Source organism: Gigantopelta aegis, chromosome 8 (genome assembly GCF_016097555.1).
Source record: "Gigantopelta aegis isolate Gae_Host chromosome 8, Gae_host_genome, whole genome shotgun sequence".
NCBI lineage: Eukaryota > Metazoa > Mollusca > Gastropoda > Neomphalida > Peltospiridae > Gigantopelta > Gigantopelta aegis.
The window spans coordinates 54,083,929-54,105,675 of NC_054706.1; the positions used below are offsets into that span (position 1 = coordinate 54,083,929).

The window sequence follows — 21,747 nt, forward strand, 5'->3', positions numbered from 1 at the left end:
ACATTGATTTGTCCTAATTTAACAACATTTAAGGCTCACAGTAATGCCTTTCAAAGAATAGAATTTGTGATTTCATATATGGTAATAATATCAACTAATAAATGAAATGTAGGTCACAATGACCTATTTTTCATTTGACTTTTGTAAGTAAACAGAATACAGATTAAACTGAATTGAGATGTAAGATATTTCTTACACATGACAATTTGCAAAAATATATAAACATGTATATACACTAATTACTTTGTTAAAATTAACAACAGAAACATTGGCATTTAGTAGGTAAACAAGCCTATAACAGAACAGCACTAGCATGATGTGATCAACACATGATCAACTTTAAATTTCAAAACAATGTAAATCATGTACTTTGTATAGGGTGCTATTTTCTTGAAGACACTCATGTCAACATTTTCTTTTACAAAGCTACATTTATCTTAAATTACTAACTCATGCACATAAAATTCATTCCAAAGCACCATTCAGTAATTTAAATAACAAATTACTTTTTGGTTCTGTACACAAAAGAAAAATCATGGAATGTTGAAACAATTATTTTATGAATGTTAATATTTTTGCCAAAGCCTGCCATTTTTTAGGGAATGGTCTTTGTTACATTTTGAGTTCTCTCAGCAGTTAACAGGTTCTCCACATTTTTATGAGTTGTGAAAATATCGCCACATTTACACTAAGCCTTTAAAAAAAAAAGAGAGAGAAGGTTTAAGCACAATGTCCTGCGCATACACCTCCACTATCTGGCCTGTCTGTCCAGTACAGAAGCTGGGCCCATATTTTTAAACCCATCTTGGCACTACAATGTCATGAGTGTAGTAGTGACATTATAGCTTAATAACGTTTTACGATATCATAGTGCTAAGATAGCACTGAAAATCACTAGCTAGGGCCTATATTTTCAAAGCTATCTTAGGGCTATGAAATCGTAAAACTATCGTAAGCTATGACGTCACTATAGCGTGTGCTAAAGTGATGTCATAGCCTACGATGGTTTTATGATATCGTAGTGCTAAGATAGCTTCGAAAATTTCTAGCGAGGTGATTAATGGTTAGTCTAGTGGTTTAACACTTTCGTACTGTGCTGTGTACTTGGGGATGTTTTCCTTATGTGCAGTTTTTGATGCCGCATGGATACAGAACTTGAAAACTGACACGTTAAAAAAATTTTTTTTTTAAATCCAACATTCTGTGATTATCAATAGTTACTGTAGTGGTTTGATCATCACCAAATATTTCTGTTATTAAACACAGACTAAACAATATTAAAATGATGTCATTTGTATATACATTTTATCCCATAAATGTGTTTTCTATTTATTTATTCCTGCATGTATTGAAATTCTGTATTGCTTGTACCTGAAGGCCTTGGGGAAAGATTAGCTTTTGCTGTGTTACCTCATTAAATTTTAATAATAAAATTTTAGACGAAGGAAAATAAATTTTTTTTTATACAAGCAGTGTGATTCGTGATAATGGCACCAAAAACTGCATTCATGGAAAACGGCACTTATTCTGAGCTGGAATCTGTACTGAGATGCATGTCTGCATCAAACACCTACCAATCTTAAGCCCACTTGTTACACAGGTAAGTTTGCTATATTTCATAGACACATTGTTTTTAATATGAAGCTATACAATAAAGACATAACATACGGTATAAAGACTATGATTTAAAGGTAACGGATACAATTCAATGCAACAATTGAATACTGGTACATAAATGATACAATGGGCTAACAGTATTTTAGTTTATGCAGACAGAAACACTTTGTTACAATATTTCTTTACACAACACATGAGTGAAATGTATAATTTTACATTAGTATGTCATTACAAAACACTGATTTCACCAACTGGGTTTCAAAGTATCAACATGATTCCCATTTCATCTTTAGTATTTAAGACGTCTAATGTAGTGGTTCGTAAAGTGTTTTGTGCAACACCCACAAACAAGCCAGTGTCAACCCCAACACCTCCATTCATTCCATCTTTTATGCTAAACTACCAACTGCCTAAAGAAAGTTGGCCAACTTTTTGCTGTCATGGCTGTCATGACTGTTCTGTTGCTAGTTTGAGCACACTACAACTCGATTCTCATCGTATAACCCATTAGTTGTTAATCTGAGCACTCCCATCATCAAGTCAGGAGTTGGGGGAAATTACAATGCAACCGTCGAGTTGGTCAACTTTTTGTTGGCAGTTGACAGTCTGAACCTAACATTAGCCTCATAAAAATGAGATAGAAACATTACTTTTTCAATCAATAGTGGTGCTGATGGCATCAACTTCTCCACTTAGCTCTCCATTTGATTTTCACATTTAGCTCCAAATCTCACAAAATAAGCCATAGTCACAAGTGGGTTTTCACATCAATCAGGAGTGGGAATTCTCCTCAGATCAGCTGTTTTCCTCTCATGGAACATTGCATTTCCTCGCATTTTAATCGTCCTTTCCTCCAAAATATGTCAGATGGCACAGATTTTAACCTAGGATTTCAAGAATTTCTGTATCCCCTCTAGACTTCCTCTTTTTTACAGTTCACCAATTTCCACCCTGATCAATGCATCTTTATAAATATTAATTACTTGTCATTAGTGATTTTTAAAATACAATTAGATTAATCATGTATTTTACATTGTTGATTATTAGTTTAAATTCACAAATTTAGTTCTTAAGAATTATTGTTTTATAGTCAAACCTTCAAGCAAAGGTTTTTCCAGTGACATATCCTAAAATCTCACACACTCCAGTTTAAGAACAAATCACCTGAAGAACATTTTTATTCTAACACTATTTTAAACCAAGTATAAAGAAAACACCAACTTGTGAATTTGATATGTATCGGTTATGATATGACTTGTACACTAAGTTCCATAATACTTTACTCTGGAGGTCAGTCTAAAACTAATGTGTAAATCTTATAATTTGTTTTCTTTCTCTTTATCCACAAGACCAACACTGCAATGAGTACTTTGAATTTATTGTCTTGTTTGTATCAAATTAAGGTTCAAGAATACTGGCCTTGATACACACCTTAGCCAATAGGACCGTTTGTTCAGTTTAATGGGCAATCGTTAGTGATTGGCCCATTGAGCTATTTCTCATTCCAGCCAGTGCTCCACAACTGGTGTAACCAAGACCATTGTATGTACTATCCTGTCTGTAGGATGCTGCATATAAAAGATCCCTTGCTGCTAATAAGAAAGGAGTAGCAGCGGGTTTCCTCTCTCAATATCTGTGTGGTCTTTAACCATATGTCTGATGCTATATTATAACCATAATCAAAATGTGTTGAGTGTGTCGTTAAATAAAACATTTCTGTCTTCCTTGTTAGTGGTTGGTGAAAGTTAAAGTTTATTTTGTTTAACACCACCACTAGAGCACAATGATTAATTAATCATTGGCTATTGGATGTCAAACATTTCCCCATTAGTATCAAACGATCTTTTATATGCATTTTTTCCACAGACAAGACAACACATACCACAGCCTTTTGATATGCCAGTCATGGGATACTGGTTGTGACGAGAAAAAAAACTTGATCAGATAATGAGTACCCTGATGGGGTTTGATCTTACAATTAAAGCACCTCGGGCAAACGTACAGACTGAGCTAGCTAGCTTATCCACTTATCCATTGTTTGGTAACATTAACATGGGAAATTGAACTTGTAAGTAATTTTATTTGACTTTTTAAGCTCACGTTGAAAATGATCAAATATAATACATGGTTAAAACAAAATAAATCCCTCGACACCCTCCAATGATGACACTGTTTCTAATCAACTCACTAAATAGATAAAATAATCTTTTTTTTATCCTTAACAGTTTGTAGCACAACATCCAGTTAAAATTCTCCTTCCTCTATCACTTTATTCTTTTAAATATATACAAATATATTTTTAATAGTTCGTAACAATAACTTATTAACATTTTCCACACATAATAAAATTACAATTTCACAAACTCCATATTTATGTTGTAGACCCAATACATGTACACCAAGTATTATACAATAATACCAACATTGGTGTTCTAAAAATACAAACATGTGCAAAAGTACAAACTAACTACGGCAGGGAAAATACTGCGGTTTACAAAAATGGTGGATTGTCAGAAAGGCAAACTAGTTCACAACCAATGATCAGCGCAACAGAGTTACCTCCCTTGAAATACAAATATCACAGGCATAACAAAAACAATTGTACACTAATAAATGTTGTTTTCACAGTGTTCAACTTCAGTAACAGATTCTTTTTTTATTTTCAAAATATGTATACAACTCTTGTGACATTTAGACAACATGCAAGAAAGAAAAGAAGTAGCTTAAAGGTTATGTTAGGAATTCTAACAGACTTTATACTTGGTCGTTTTCAACAAAAAAGAAGAAGTATTCTACACAAACATAGGGGGAACTTTCCATTACAGTAATTTGCAACTTAACACCATGACCTCTAATAAATAAAAACTCTTGGGATTCCAGTTAATAATTTACAGTAATCTGCAAACAAACATTTAAACATACATGTAGTTCTGTTTTCTTTTCACCAATAGGTATAACCCTATTGCTAAATCTTTTATAACATTTATTATATGAAAACGACAAACACCACATACATTTATAGCTATAATTTTTCTTCTGGATGTAATGGGGAAAAAAGTAACACTAAAATAAATATTTTAAGCAATATAGATGTTTTGAATACTAATTAATTTTTTTACAATACCCAAATCATATTTTTATACACTCACACACCTCCCCCCTCCCCCACCCCACCCCCACTCAACCTCTTGATACAGCTATGGTAATGTACTCTTACCGGAGGCTCTGAAATTGTTACTGGTAAATTCTTTACAGCATTGTAATTCACACAAATATCACACCCCCTCAAATATCACATACCCTCATCTACTTCAGGGGGACAGTATTTCAAAATATTTGCTAACCAGAGTTGGGTATGCATAAATTTCAACTAGGTAAACAATTGTTCACTTATGTGAATTTTATTTGCACAACCGATGAGTAACCAAATTGTAATACGTACTACTGGGGCCCGATTCACAAAGTTCTCTTAGGCTGTGCTAGACAACAAATCATCCTCTTTGCAAGTCTTTTAGCCTTGTACTGGATCGCAAAGTGAATTAGGCCCTAGGTCTGTAATACACCGATATTCCAAATGTATTTTAAACAAACTGATTTTGGAAATTATGTAATATTTTTCAAGTGTCTGAAATCAGTCTAGAAATTAATTTGCAATAGTTTACAGTTTACAACTGTCAATTTCCAAATGTAGTTGATTAATCATGTACTGTTTGCTTGGTGGTTTGAGTATATTAAAATTTGTGTAATCTACACACAAACAATGACTGGCATGAAATATTGTGTCTTGCTACTTTCATGTTCACTTTCGGTTAACTGGCAGTACTTACTGTTATTTTTCCTACAAATGTATACACCTACAGAGTACATACAAGAAAATAAACGTTTTGTCAAATATTTGGTAATTCTGACATGCTGGCTTCAGAGGAAACCTATTAAAGTTGTCCGTTATTAGCAAGGGATCTTTTATATGCACTTCCCACATACAGATGACATTTTCAAAATCCTTTTAAGGACAATTTAATTTTAATCAAAGTTAGCTGGACATACAGACATATGTAATCCATGAAACTGTCCAAAGTAAATATTGGTATGCAAAACAATAAACAAAATGAATAGCCTTCTTCAACCAACCATCTGGATCAAAGTAACATACAAAGTCTTCCATTAATCTCTTATCATGGATTATTACTTATTATTCTGCATTAGTTTTTCTCTTTATATATATATATATATATATATATATATATATATATATATATATATATATCTATATATATATATATATATATATATATATATATATATATATATATATATATATACATTGCTGTTTACTATATGAATAGTATCTTAATTAGTTTATTAAATTTTACAAATATTTATATTTTAAATCAGGAATTAAGCTCAATCGGACCTGTAATTAATAGACCAGTTTAATCATTTATTGCAAATGTTTAGAAAATCCTGCAACATTTCATGTTAAATGGATCAATTTAGCTGCCAATGTTATGTAAATGACTAAGTATTTTTCTTTCTTCACCCACTAATAATTATTTACATAATTGATTTTGTTGCATACAGGACAGGATAACATCTGAACTGATTGATTTATAAGGAGCAGTCGCCATACAATTTTTACCCGTTTAGACCATAGAGAACACAAAGAAGGCAGATGGGCAGTGCCAATGCAATGGTATTTGATGCCTCAGAAAAAGTCTACAGATGTACATCCTCATGTAAATTCTAATGAGCCTATGTTAAAATTAAGCATTGACACATGTATAACTACATACAGTTACAATGCTGAAATACCGGTGTTTAAGAAAAACAGGCTTCATAAATTTGGCCCTGCACGTCTTGGGAGACTATTTAGTTCACTTCAAGACATCGCACACTCTTAAAGATCTGGAATACCAACTAAACCTGTTTTAGTGCCAGAGAAAAGACTAGATAGTGTTTTGGTTCATTTGTTTGTGTTTTTAGTTGGGTTTTTTGGTAACAATCCGAAAAATATATACACAATTTGTTGCCATTTCAATTACTAAGAGGGTAGAGGGTGTGTTGTGGGAAAGGAAGAAGAAACCAGAATAAAAAGAAGAAATGTCTGAAAACCAGATTTGTCAAACAGCTTCTGTCCAGTTTCAAGGATCATTCCTGAAAATATACAGGTAATAGACTCTGGTCAATGGGCTTTATCGCTGGACTGTGCCGACTCGGTTACCAGTGTGGGACTGTTTAGTAGGCAATGTTGCTGGGATCCCCATGCACATAAACACATGCATGCATGTATGTATGTACATACGCATGCACGCATGTACGCATGTACACACACATGATTGTTGTAACTTATAGTAGGTTGAATCACACTCATGCTGTGCTTGTTGCTGAATTTCTCTGCATTTCTTCCAGTCTGCTGCTGATTTTCTTTTTAATCATCTCATACCTGGAAAAAAAAAAAATAGTACTAGTGAGGTACATGATACGCCAGTCAGGAAGAAAATGTTTTATTTTAATGACACACTTAACACATTTTATTTATGGTTATATGGCATCAGACACATGGTTAAGGACAACACAGATATTGAGAGATGAAACCCGCTGTCGCCATTTCATGGGTTACTCTTTTCGATTAGCAGCAAGGGATCTTTTATATGTACCATCCCACAGACAAGGTAGTACATACTATGGCCTTTGATATACCAGTCGTGGTGCACTGGCTGGAATGATGCCCGTCAGGAGTTTGATGGAAAACCATAGATATTAATGAATATGTTACGGGTATGATTCAATCCTAATTATGTGAAATTTTTGCAATGGGATGGATGAACAGTTTGTTTTGGACCAACTACTGATAATACTGTATCCATTGGAGAAGGTGCTGTCTGATTAATGAAGTTATTGTTCTTTATTAGAAAGGGAAATTTTGTTTAGCATGGGTACTCTGGAGACACATTACCATGAAAAGTAGGTCACAGTGACCTAGTAATTGTATGTGACACACCGTCATCCCAACTTGTTCCTACATGTGAGGTTTGATGATCCTGTATGCATCTGTATGCAAGATATAGTCCGGACAAGAAAATGTTAACAGACATATGGACGGATGCAATATGACCCATCACAGACAGGCATATAAAAATTAAACTGGAACCTTTTAGTCTAATACATTTTTAGAAGTTAAAACAAAGGAATCCTTGCTTGACAACATCTGATCACATTTTAAACTTTGGGTGATCAGTCATATGACACACACCAGTGCACCTCAATATTTTAAAATCTTAGATAACCAAAGTGGGTTCATATGATTTTTTGTTTACTTAGGTAACCAACTGATTGATTATGTGAATTATATTTACATAACCAGCATGTTGCAATTACTATCACAATGTGGGGTTCATACATACCTGGCTTTTAATGTCTGCACATCGTTTTCTTCGTCTTGTTGGAATTTCCTTAAGAATCCTCTAAGAACAGCCTCAGGCAAAATTAGTAATGTCTCAACCTAGAATAAAATAAAGCAAAATTTAATAAGAGATTCAAACAACTGTTTAAGATTTCACTGAACGAAATAAAATATGACACATTCAAAGACAAGGCAAAATAATTTATTTTTATTTAAACATGTATTAGGTGGGTTTTTTAAGCTGTTTAAGCATCTTGTTGATTGCGAAGTAACTGGATGTACAAAAAAAATCTAGTAGCCTGGACGACTACTGGGTTTAGACATTTGGTAGCCCAGAAAACAAATTGGTAGCTAAAACACCCCGGGCTACTGCCAAGGTCAAGCCCTGACCACGGCCTTTTTGTTACACCAGTTGTGGAGCACTGGCTGGAACGAGAAATAGACCAATGGGACCACAGACGGGGATCGATCCTAGACAGACCGCGCTTTACCACTGAGCTACGTCCTGCCCTATTACAGAATGAAGTCTAAAAATATATTTCTCTACCTCGTCAGGTAAGTTTTCGTGTTCTTCCACTTCTGGTATAGCGACTGTGACTGGCGAGTCTTTCTGTGGTTCCAACTCGCGGTCTTTGATGAATATCTTGTACTCCGTCTCATCAGGACCCAGGTTTAGAATCCGTTCTGCAAGAGGGTAGTCACTGTCTGACAGGATTCTCTCCCCTTTCTCCGACACTATAGACAAGTGGTATTCTTCTGGCTGGTTCTGAACCTGGGAATATCCAAAGAAAATACTGGGCATAAATTTCTGTGTAGATAATGAGATGTATATAAATTTCTTTGTCTTTTAAAGGATCTGAAGTCATTTAATGCATAAGTGACCAGAATGCACATCAATGGGGCTAGCAAATTAGTCCAGGTTGCATAATACGGTCTGGGTTATATTGTACATACGACATCAGTGAAGATGGAATCCAACGTACCTTGAATTTTTCTAGTAAAGCTGTGATGACTTGTGACGTCTGCATAGAGCTGGATACCGTGACACTTGTACTGCTGCCAAGAACCGGTGTGAATACACTCGTCTACAAAAAAAAACACGTTTTGTTTTATTTTATGACGCCTCTAGAGCACATTGATTTTTATCTTATCATCGGCTAGTGGACGTCAAACATATGGTCATTCTGATATATTTCTTTAGAGGAAACCCGCTGCCGCCACATAGGCTACTCTTTCCGATAAGCAGCAAAGGGTCTTTTATATGCACTTTCCCGCATACAGGACAGCACATACCATGGCCTTTGATGAACCAGTTGTGGACCACTGGTTGGAACGGAAAATAGCACAAGCTGCAAATGGGTCTACTGAGAAGGATCGATCCGATGACCGACCGCTTCACAGGCGGACACGCTACCACTTGAGCTACATCCCTCTCTAACACTCGTCTACAAAGACACATACATGAAACAAAAACTTGATAACAGTTGCGAACTAGCACAAATTACCAAACTATGATAGATATATAGATGGTTACAGTCAGGACATGGGTTACAAGATTAGGACATCGGTTATGTTATGCTCCACAACATCTAAATACTAAAACACAAATTAATATACAACATGACGCACAGATCACACTAAACAACTTGTGAAATTGAACAGATCAAAGTAAACAACTTGTGAAATTTTTATGTAATAAACATACCACTGTCATCAGTGATGTGTATTATCAAGAGGGACCAGTAAGCAGGAAAACTTGTACCCAGTCAATTTGTTTTTAAAAGTAATAAAAATATGTTTTAATCAGTTAAAGCCCATCTTTAATATATTCATCACTTTCACTGTACCGATACATTACAGAACATTTCATGAAATTTCATGAAATTCTAAAATGAATACTATAATCTGGTAATGGTAGTGGAACTGGCATCAAACCTTTTATCAAGTTTCAAGTTAAAAATGTTTTCAGAATGCAATCCACTTTTATTCATGCATATTTTACAATTTATGTTAATTAATGACATTAGGGGTGGTGGGTGAGGGCAACTACACTGGTATGTGTTGTGTTATGGAGCAAAAAGAAAATATAAAAGGTGGTGGTGGGGGGGGGGGAGAAGAGATGTGATTTGGGAGGGGGTATTAAAATGGTCACTAGATGTCAGTTACTTTACTCGCATCATAGTTAGATTCACTGCTACTATAGAAACATCACAATCATAGATGTTATTGTGACCATACTAAGAACTTCAGGGCCGTAGCTAGGACTTTTTTTTTTTGGAGGGGGGGGGGGGGGGGCAGATTAATTCTATGCATATATAAAACTTAAAAACCTAAAAGGATTATTTTTACCGGTTTATTTTTTGGAGGGGTGGAGAAACTGCCCCCTTGCCCCCCTAACTATGGCCCTTATCTTTAGTTACCATATGTAGCCCAGTGATAAAGCACTCTACTGATGTGCGGTCGGTCCATTGGGCTATTTCTCGTTATAGCCAGTGCACCAAGACTGGTATATCAAAACCGGTGGTATGTTATGTTCTGTCTGTTGGATAGTGCATACAAAAGATCCCTTGCTAATAATGGAGAAATGTAACGGGTTTTCTGTCTGAGACTATATGAACAAAATAAACCTTGAACTTGTTACCATACTCATATCTTAATGATAGAAAAATGTTTTTTGTTTAACTACACCACTAGAGCACATTTATTTATTAATCATCGGCTATTGGATGTCAAACATTTGGTAATTTTGACATTAAGTCTTAGAAAGAAAACCCGCTACATTTTTCCATTAGTAACAAGGAATATTTTATATGCACCATCCCACAGACATGATAGCACATACCACAGTCTTTGTTACACCAGTAATAGTGCACGGGCAGGAACGAGAAATAGTCCAATGAGTCTGTCAACGGGAATCGATCCTAGACCGATCGCGCAACAGGCAAACACTTTACCACTAGACTACGTCCCGCCCCTCTGTTTAATGATAGAAATCACTGTTTAACATACTCACATCGTAATTATAGATGTGACCATTAATGGAAGCTCGTTTCCACTTAGTGGGTCGGTCGCCCCTGTATGCGACAGTGTTGAACTTCTTGATGTGTTTCCGCCGCACCACACCGTCCACCGACTGCGATAACACACTGTCGTCCACACCACGGAATGTCGGAGACGACGGGGCCTTCAACGTCTGAAAACAGTCACACAAATGTAGAGACATTTTAAAATTATATATATTATACAATTATAAATGTGTGGCTGAAAAGTTATGTTGAACTAGTGTTGGCTGTATCATCTGAAACATTAAAAAAAAAAAAAAATCACATAACTCTGTTATAGTTAACAGGTGAAATGTACCAGGTTTTTTCCTACTCTATATAAATAAGGATACAAATCTGGTTTGTGCCCCCTTAAAGACTGTGGCCCCCATACTTGAGGTTGTGCTCCCCCACCCCTCCCCCTCCGATATTGTTCCTACAGGCCAGAAAAATATACGTGATTTTAACACCGATACTTTAATTTCACTAATGAACAATATCATCCCCCATAATATGACCTATTTCTGTCAAGAAAAGTTATGTTTTAACATGTAGCCTCTTACTGTTATCAGCCCAAACCAGGTGCATCAGCAGGAAATTGTGCATGGGGTCTACACTGGCTAGCAACATTTTTAGGATGGGGTTGAGACATGCTTCCCCCCCCCCCAAAATACACTAAAAATTAAAATAAGCATGGAGCAGGTAGGGGTGGGAGGGTTTCAACCTCAACACCACCCCTCCACTCTGGACATGCACATGAAAACAACCAACTTCTTAAAACTCGGTTTATTAAAACCTGTGCTAATTTAACAAATGAAAAGTAAAGTTTGTTTTATTTAACGACGCCGCTAGAGCACATTGATTTTTTATGTTATCATCGGCTATTGGACGTCAAACATTTGGTCATTCTGACACTGTGTTTTAGAGGAAACCTGCTGTCGCCACATAGGCTACTCTTTTTACGACAGGCAGCAAGGGATCTTTTATTTGCGCTTCCCACAGACAGGATAGCACAAACCATAGCCTTTGTTGAACCAGTTATGGATCACTGGTCGGTGCAAGTGGTTTACACCTACCCATTGAGCCTTGCGGAGTACTCACTCAGGGTTTGGAGTCGGTATCTGGATTAAAAATCCCATGCCTCGACTGGGATCCGAACCCAGTACCTACCAGCCTGTAGACCGATGGCCTGCCACGACGCCACCGAGGCCGGTTTTAACAAATGAATACTTGATTTACTATGGACATCAGCCATATACATATACTGTAAATCAGGAAATGTTAGCGAGCATAAAATTTTAGCGAAGCCATACAAGACGCTAATATTTCATGACACTAAATTTAAAGAGATATACAACAGACTGTTCAAAAATACTTTTGTACGACTGTCTTGTCTGTGATTAATTGAACTTGCAACAATGGTTACATGCTATTGATTAAACCAAAATAATAACAAACAACAATAGTTAGTTAGCATGCAACGTACTGTAATTTTCTATTAAATTCAAGATGGCTGTAAGCTGCACAGCGTCAAACTTTGTCAAAAAATTATTTCAGCTGATCCTACAACTTTAAGATTATTAGTTTTTTAGTTTCTGAGATGACAACCATGCTAAACTTTTATGTTGCTAATATGTCACTTATTTGGATTTCGCTAAATTTTAAGATCACTAATATTTTATGATTTACAGTACATAGGCTTAGCTTACCCCACTTTGTATCTGCTGCTTGGTGGGACTAAAGTACATAGGCTTAGCTTACCCCACTCTGTATCTGCTGCTTGGTGGGACTAAAGTACATAGGCTTAGCTTACCCCACTCTGTATCTGCTGCTTGGTGGGACTAAAGTACATAGGCTTAGCTTACCCCACTCTGTATCTGCTGCTTGGTGGGACTAAAGTACATAGGCTTAGCTTACCCCACTCTGTATCTGCTGCTTGGTGGGACTAAAGTACATATGCTTAGCTTACCCCACTCTGTATCTGCTGCTTGGTGGGACTAAAGTACATAGGCTTAGCTTACCCCACTCTGTATCTGCTGCTTGGTGGGACTAAAGTACATAGGCTTAGCTTACCCCCACTGTATCTGCTGCTTGGTGGGACTAAAGTACATAGGCTTAGCTTACCCCACTCTGTATCTGCTGCTTGGTGGGACTAAAGCCGTTGGAAGTTACAGAAAAGGAAGGAACCGTTGTTTTTGGCGAGGAGCCTGTTGGGTACAGACTGTGCCGCCAGTTGGAGATCGGGAGAGGTTTCACATCATCGCTCTCCTTCAGCTGGATGGGCCGGAATAAACCCCAGTATATCCGCAATGGACCTCTGATCACCAATTCTCCATTTTGCTAAAAAAATAAAAAAATAAATAACAATAGAAATAAAAGTAAAAAGCAGGTTGAAATGAGATTATACTCAGGCCATCTTCCTTATATACAGTAGTCATGTAAACGCTTAGCAGATAACGTTTTACACACATGGGTAAAATATGCATACATGTATGTTTACTCATGAGTGTAAATTTTGGTCACGCGAAATGGGGCTTTAGTGTTATGTAATCGTAAAACCATAGGCTATAGCGTTTTACATAGTAATATCATAAAACCATCATTTTACATAGTGATATCATAACCTAAGAAGGTTTTACGATATTGTAGCGGTAAAATAGCTTAGAAAATCTCTAATCAGATTATAATATATGGGTTGGAATGAAGCCCAGCAAATCTAACACACCTCTGATTACCATTTGTTTTATGTTGCTGAGACGATTTGTGAAAAGTGGAACAGATTCCTTAGATAATATGGATCAGAACATTTTATATACACATATGGAAACAAATAAGGGATCATGTGATTTTTGAAAGAAAGAAAGAAAGAAATGTTTTATTTAACGACGCACTCAACACATTTTATTTACGGTTATATGGTGTCAGACATATGGTTAAGGACCACACAGATATTGAGAGGAAACCCGCTGTCGCCACTTCATGGGCTACTCTTTTCGATTAGCAGTAAGCGATCTTTTATATGCACCATCCCACAGACAGGGTAGTACATACCATGGTCTATGATATACCAGTCGTGGTGCACTGGCTGGAATGATTTTTGAGTACTAAATATAATTCTCTACTAGTACTACTATTACAGTCATGTCTGCGGGGTGGGACTTGGCCCAGTGGTAAAGTGCTTGTCTGATGCTCGGTTGGTGCATTTTCCAATGGGCCCAATGGACTATTTCTCATTTCAGGTCAGTGCACCATGACTGGTATATCAAAGGTCATGGTATGTGCTATCCTGTCTGTGGGATGGTACATTTCCTCTCTAAGAATATATGTCAGAATTCCCAAATGTTTTGACATCCAATAAACCAATGTGCTCTAGTGGTGTATAAAATACTAAGATGTGTTGCGGAAACCAAGTATTGGGTAACGAGCATGCTCCTCCCCAACAGAGACAACTTTCTAACACTGAATCAGGGTTTTAATGGCAGTCATTATTTACGTGATTATTTATTTATTTATTTCCATCAGTTTATTTTTATTTAATACAATGTGGCTGAAAAAGAGGAAGATAAGTACAATGTTTTATGAATTAGTCATATTATATCCAACACTTGACTATATCATACATGAATCTATATTAAGTCTACATGGATTCTGTCCTTTATTGAGCAACTGATGATGTCAGATACTGGGCAGAGGGTGGACACACGCCTAAACCGTAAGTAGATATGGACACCAGTGGCAGATACTGGGCAGTGGGTGGACACACGCCTAAACCGTAAGTAGATATGGACACCAGTGGCAGATACTGGGCAGAGGGTGGACACACCCCTAAACCGTAAGTAGATATGGACACCAGTGGCAAATACTGGGCAGAGGGTGGACACACCCCTAAACCGTAAGTAGATATGGACACCAGTGGCAGATACTGGGCAGAGGGTGGACACACCCCTAAACCGTAAGTAGATATGGACACCAGTGGCAGATACTGGGCAGAGGGTGGACACACCCCTAAACCGTAAGTAGATATGGACACCAGTGGCAGATACTGGGCAGAGGGTGGACACACCCCTAAACCGTAAGTAGATATGGACACCAGTGGCAGATACTGGGCAGAGGGTGGACACACGCCTAAACCGTAAGTAGATATGGACACCAGTGGCAGATACTGGGCAGAGGGTGGACACACGCCTAAACCGTAAGTAGATATGGACACCAGTGGCAGATCCAGAAAATATATTTAGAGGGGCCCCCAAGGACATGTTCCGAAGGGATTCCTTGGATTTTCCAACATTAAAAAATGGATTTTTTCATTTTATTTATATATATGTTGTCAAATTTAGTATGTGTGTGTGTATGTAGTGGTGGTGGTGGTGGTGGGGGGGGGGGGGGGGGCTGAGATCTGCCACTGGATAAATGAGTAAAATATTTAAGTTTGTATGGTTTCCAGAAAGAAATATCTGCTACTTACATTGTCTGTAGTAATTTGATTTCTGATTTTGCCTTCATAATATGCATTGTAGATCTCAACTTTTTTCAGCATTTCCTCCCTGCAAGAACAATAACACACATCTTAATACAAACAATCAACAGTCAAACATGCTTGCACAGTCTGCCAGTGTTAGCGTGCAAATTCTCTGAATAAATATATACTTTTTAAAATACCTGTCAACAGAATGATCCGCTTTTGTCTTGAAGGATGAAGAACACCTCTACAGCCAACACCGAATGTGGCAAGGAAGGGAAAAAGGAAAGTTAAAGTTTGTTTTGTTTAATGACACCACTAGAGCACATTGATTAATTAATCATCGGCTATTGGATGTCAAACATTTGGTAATTTTGCCATATAGTCTTACAGAGAGGACAGAAATGGTTTATTTAACGATGCACTCAACACATTTTATTTATGGTTATATGGCGTCGGACATATGGTTAAGGACCACACAAGATATTGAGGGAAGAAACCTGCTGTCGCCATGTCATGGGCTACTCATTTCGATTAGCAGCAAGGGATCTTTTATATGCACCATCCCAGACAGGGTAGTACATACCACGGCCTTTGATATTCCAGTCGTGGTGCACTGGCTGGAACGAGAAATAACCAAATGGGCCCAGTCGTAAGGCATCTGCCTGATGTGCGTTCGGTCTAGGATCGATCCCCATCGGTGCGTCCATTGGGCTATTTTTCATTTCAGCCAGTGCACCATGACTAATATATCAAAGGCCGTGGTATGTACTATTATGCCTGTGGGATGATGCCTATAAAAGATCCCTTGCTACTAATTGAAAAAATGTAGCAGGTTTCTTCTCACAATGACGAAATGTTTGACATCCAATAGCCGATGGTTAATAAATCATGTGCTCTAGTGGTGTCATTTAAAAGAAAACAAACAAACTAGTACTGGGAGGGAAGGAAGAAGGAAATGAATTATTTAATGACACACTCAACACATTTTCATTACAGTTATACAGGCATCGAAATAAGGCGAGAACGGTTGTCCAGGTTACCGGTAGGTTACCACATGTAAGAAAACTCAAAAGAAAAAAATTCAACGAATGGTAGTTTCGTTTCTGAAAGTAAACCAGGCAATGCATTCCGGACTTCCACATTTCATTTTCTCGTAAGGAATTGCATCAATGTTCGTGCGCACTTGTGCAATTGCAAGCAATTATAGTCACCCCGCGTTTAAGTAGTGTCCAATAGATGAATTTACTTCCGCGTTTTGTGTTCATGCGCACTTATGCAATTGCAAAGCAATTTCGGCAATCCGCGTTTAAGAAGTGCCCACTAGATAAATTTACTTCTGAATTTCATTTCTCGTACCGATGTTCGCGTGCACCGATACAATTTTAGAACATCCGCGTTGATGATTTAAGTGATGCTAAAACTAATAACACTTCGGACACAGACAATAATCATCTGGCACACATGTAAGGGTGTTAAAAGTAGTAGTAACAGGAATTCAATTCTAACTTTCATATAGTTGTCACAACTTGTGGTAACCTACAGGTTACCAGGCTATATTTTGTGGTAACCTGTAAATGGGTTACCAGGCACAATGCTTATTTCAATGCCTGGTTATCTGGCGTTGGACATATGATTAAGGAACACATAAGGAACACATAGATAATTAGAGATGAAACCTGCCACTGCCACTCCATGAGGTACTCTTTTTGATTTGCAGCAAGGAATATTTTATATGCACCATCTTACAGACATGTTGGTACATACCACAGCCTTTGTTGCACTAGCCCTGAGTTCAGCAAGCGAATGTTTCACGAACGTTTCGCTAAAATTCGCAGACTATTTGATTTGTTCCTGACATGTCCATTTGGTTTAACGTGAGGTGCCTAAACCAGTCTGCCGGACATTTTTATCTGCTCGGTCCGGTTGAACGCAGCCCAGTTGTGGAGCATTGGCTGGAATGTTCAAGAAATAGTTCAATGGGTCCACTCAGTGGAACGAGCTACTCTCGACTCACTAATATCAAAACCTATGCTAGCTCAGCCATTTACCTTTTGACTGACCATTCAAAATTGCGCCAAACTTCTTAAATCAAAATTGCGCCAAACTTCCTCAATCAAAATTGCGCACCATTTCTCTTTGACACTAACGGCTCCATTCAAAATTCCATAGCACCACCACCACCCCCACCCGCCTGCCACCGATTTGATCGGGCTGCTGGTGCTCCCTTGCACCTGCCAGTGCAGGCAGTCCCTCCTCTCCCCTCCCCCCACCTTTCCTGTCATGGACGGAGGAGCCGGCCAAGGCTGGCTCTTGTGCCCACGACAGGCATGCGCTACAACAGCTTGTTCTGAATGTGCACGTAAAACCCTATGACATGACATGACTCAATGGACTCCACCGACAGTTAATATCAGGAGAGTGCTTTACATTTGGGCTACATCCCAACCCAAGCCAGTACTGGGACGCAAGCCCAGCATCCACCAGACTTAACACTGCATGATGGAAGGAAAGAAAAGGTTTATTTAACGACACACTCAACACATTTTATTTACGGTTATATGGCGTCGGACATATGGTTAAGGACCACACAGATATTGAGGGAGGAAACCCACTGTCGCCACTTCATGGGCTACTCTTTTCGATTAACAGCAAGGGATCTTTTATATGCACCATCCAGGATAGCACATACCATGGCCTTTGATGTACCAGTCATGGTGCACTGGCTGGAATGAGAAATAGCACAATGGGCCCACCGACGGGGATTGATCCCAAACGAGCACTTTACCACTGGGCTACGTCTCCCCCCCCCCCCCCCCCCAACTGCATGATGGTTTAGCCACTTTACCATTATTTATTACCTTGAAGTTTGTTTTATTTAACGAAACCACTAGAGCACATTGATTTATTAACCATCGGCTATTGGATGTCAAACATTTGGTCATTTTGACAGTCATAGAGAGGAAACCCGCTACATTTTTCCATTAGTAACAAGTGATATTTTATATGCACCATCCCACAGACAGGATAGCACATACCACAGCCTTTGATATACCAGTCATGGTGCACTGGCTGGAACAAGAAATAGCCCAATAGGTCCAGCAACAGGGATCGATCTTAGGCTGACTGCGTTATTATCTTCAAATATCACAGCTTTATACTCATGTGCATGACAAAGCGAGGAGAGGAAAGGAATGTTTTTTTAACACCAAAGTACCTACATGTATGGTAAGTACATTGTAATAACCACAGCTATTTGATATCTAATATATGGTATACCACAACCTTTGATGTACCAACATGACACTGGTTCAGTCTGTCTTGAACGGAGCTCTAGTGAAGTCAGTGTTTGAGTCCATGACATACATGCTTTAACAGTTCTCTAATGGAAAGCATGCCAAAAATTACCCACTAATGGAAGTGAGTAATTGCTCCCCAACTTTAGATTATGGGGAGCCATTTAAGATTATCATATTGATACTATATAAGTTTACATGCTACGGGAGCTAAAATTACTCTCCTTGAACTAGCTCCAGTGAATGTTAAGCAGTGAAAGTAATAGCTCCCTTAAACCACAAGGTCTGGATGGGCGGGTGGGGGAGGAATTGTCCTTCGATGGTGATCGATCCTATGACCCCTAGCACCTCAATGAAGTGCCCTACCACTGAGCTACACCCCACACTGACAAGAAAGTGTGAATCCGCAACATCAACCAAAAAAGAAGGACGTAGAGACGAGGTGATCACACCTAAACACCAGATCTATGTACATAACACCAATATTTTCCTTTTAAAAAAAAGAAGACGTTTTCAACAGTCTACAGATGACCTAACAAAAGAACATTTCAAAAGACATGCTTACATTACTGTTTTCACCCAGGTACATCAAGACAGCATCAGGCAGTTTGAGTAGGTCGACAGAAGTGATGAATGCGTAAACCACAACACTGCTACGTGCACCTGTCTGAATGCACTGCTAGCTTCATAAAGAGTTATGTTTGTTCTAGGTCAGGCCCATGTACAAAACATAACCCCAGTCTGTAAGGGGTAATATTAACAAACACTGCAGGCTACAGTGGATCCAACATAAACATAACCCCAGTCTGTAAGGGGTAATATTAACAAACACTGCAGGCTACAGTGGATCCAACATAAACATCACCTCAGTCTGTAAGGGGTAATATTAACAAACACTGCAGGCTACAGTGGATCCAACATAAACATCACCTCAGTCTGTAAGGGGTAATATTAACAAACACTGCAGGCTACAGTGGATCCAACATAAACATCACCCCAGTCTGTAAGGGGTAATATTAACAAACACTGCAGGCTACAGTGGATCCAACATAAACATCACCTCAGTCTGTAAGGGGTAATATTAACAAACACTGCAGGCTACAGTGGATCCAACATAAACATCACCTCAGTCTGTAAGGGGTAATATTAACAAACACTGCAGGCTACAGTGGATCCAACATAAACATCACCTCAGTCTGTAAGGGGTAATATTAACAAACACTGCAGGCTACAGTGGATCCAACATAAACATCACCTCAGTCTGTAAGGGGTAATATTAACAAACACTGCAGGCTACAGTGGATCCAACATAAACATCACCTCAGTCTGTAAGGGGTAATATTAACAAACACTGCAGGCTACAGTGGATCCAACATAAACATCACCTCAGTCTGTAAGGGGTAATATTAACAAACACTGCAGGCTACAGTGGATCCAACATAAACATCACCTCAGTCTGTAAGGGGTAATATTAACAAACACTGCAGGCTACAGTGGATCCAACATAAACATCACCTCAGTCTGTAAGGGGTAATATTAACAAACACTGCAGGCTACAGTGGATCCAACATAAACATCACCCCAGTCTGTAAGGGGTAATATTAACAAACACTGCAGGCTACAGTGGATCCAACATAAACATCACCCCAGTCTGTAAGGGGTAATATTAACAAACACTGCAGGCTACAGTGGATCCAACATAAACCACCTCAGTCTGTAAGGGGTAATATTAACTGTAAGGGGTAATAAACACTGCAGGCTACAGTGGATCCAACATAAACATCACCCCAGTCTGTAAGGGGTAATATTAACAAACACTGCAGGCTACAGTGGATCCAACATAAACATCACCCCAGTCTGTAAGGGGTAATATTAACAAACACTGCAGGCTACAGTGGATCCAACATAAACATCACCCCAGTCTGTAAGGGGTAATATTAACAAACACTGCAGGCTACAGTGGATCCAACATAAACATCACCCCAGTCTGTAAGGGGTAATATTAACAAACACTGCAGGCTACAGTGGATCCAACATAAACATCACCTCAGTCTGTAAGGGGTAATATTAACAAACACTGCAGGCTACAGTGGATCCAACATAAACATCACCTCAGTCTGTAAGGGGTAATATTAACAAACACTGCAGGCTACAGTGGATCCAACATAAACATAACCCCAGTCTGTAAGGGGTAATATTAACAAACACTGCAGGCTACAGTGGATCCAACATAACAAACACTGCAACATCCAACCATAACCCCAGTCTGTAAGGGGTAATATTAACAAACACTGCAGGCTACAGTGGATCCAACATAAACATAACCCCAGTCTGTAAGGGGTAATATTAACAAACACTGCAGGCTACAGTGGATCCAACATAAACATCACCTCAGTCTGTAAGGGGTAATATTAACAAACACTGCAGGCTACAGTGGATCCAACATAAACATCACCTCAGTCTGTATAGATGTTATTAACAAACATGACCAGCTATGAACAAACATGACCAGCTACAGTGAATCCAGCATAAACATCACATCAGTCTGTATGGTGGTGGTAATACATGTATTCTACAGTGGACTCAACATAAACATCACCTCAGTCTGTATAGGTAATATGAACAAACATGACCAGCTACAGTGGACCAAGCATAAACATCACCTTAGTCTGTACAGGTAATATGAACAAACATTACCAGCTACAGTGAATCCAGCATAAACATCACCTCAGTCTGTATAGGTAATATTAACAAACATGACCAGCTAGAGTGGACCAAGCATAAACATCACCTTAGTCTATACAGGTAATATGAACAAACATTACCAGCTACAGTGAATCCAGCATAAACATCACCTCAGTCTGTATAGGTAATATTAACAAACATTACCAGCTACAGTGGACCAAGCATAAACATCACCTTAGTCTGTAA

General features: G+C 38.2%; 1 protein-coding gene across 3 annotated transcripts in view; it reads right to left on the reverse strand.

The window, feature by feature from the left end:
* Positions 1–3,877: 3,877 nt before the first annotated feature.
* Positions 3,878–21,747, reverse strand: part of LOC121378482 (ras association domain-containing protein 2-like) — a 76,995-nt gene continuing 59,125 nt past the window's right edge. For all 3 annotated transcript variants that reach the window (XM_041506670.1, XM_041506671.1, XM_041506673.1), the window contains exons 4-10: positions 15,527–15,605; positions 13,186–13,401; positions 11,034–11,213; positions 9,004–9,105; positions 8,568–8,792; positions 8,022–8,119; positions 3,878–7,060 (exon numbers count right to left, since the gene is read on the reverse strand). In XM_041506670.1, the coding sequence (XP_041362604.1) occupies positions 6,985–7,060; positions 8,022–8,119; positions 8,568–8,792; positions 9,004–9,105; positions 11,034–11,213; positions 13,186–13,401; positions 15,527–15,605 (976 nt within the window). In that variant the 3' untranslated portion in view covers positions 3,878–6,984. The remainder of the gene's footprint in view (positions 7,061–8,021; positions 8,120–8,567; positions 8,793–9,003; positions 9,106–11,033; positions 11,214–13,185; positions 13,402–15,526; positions 15,606–21,747) is intronic.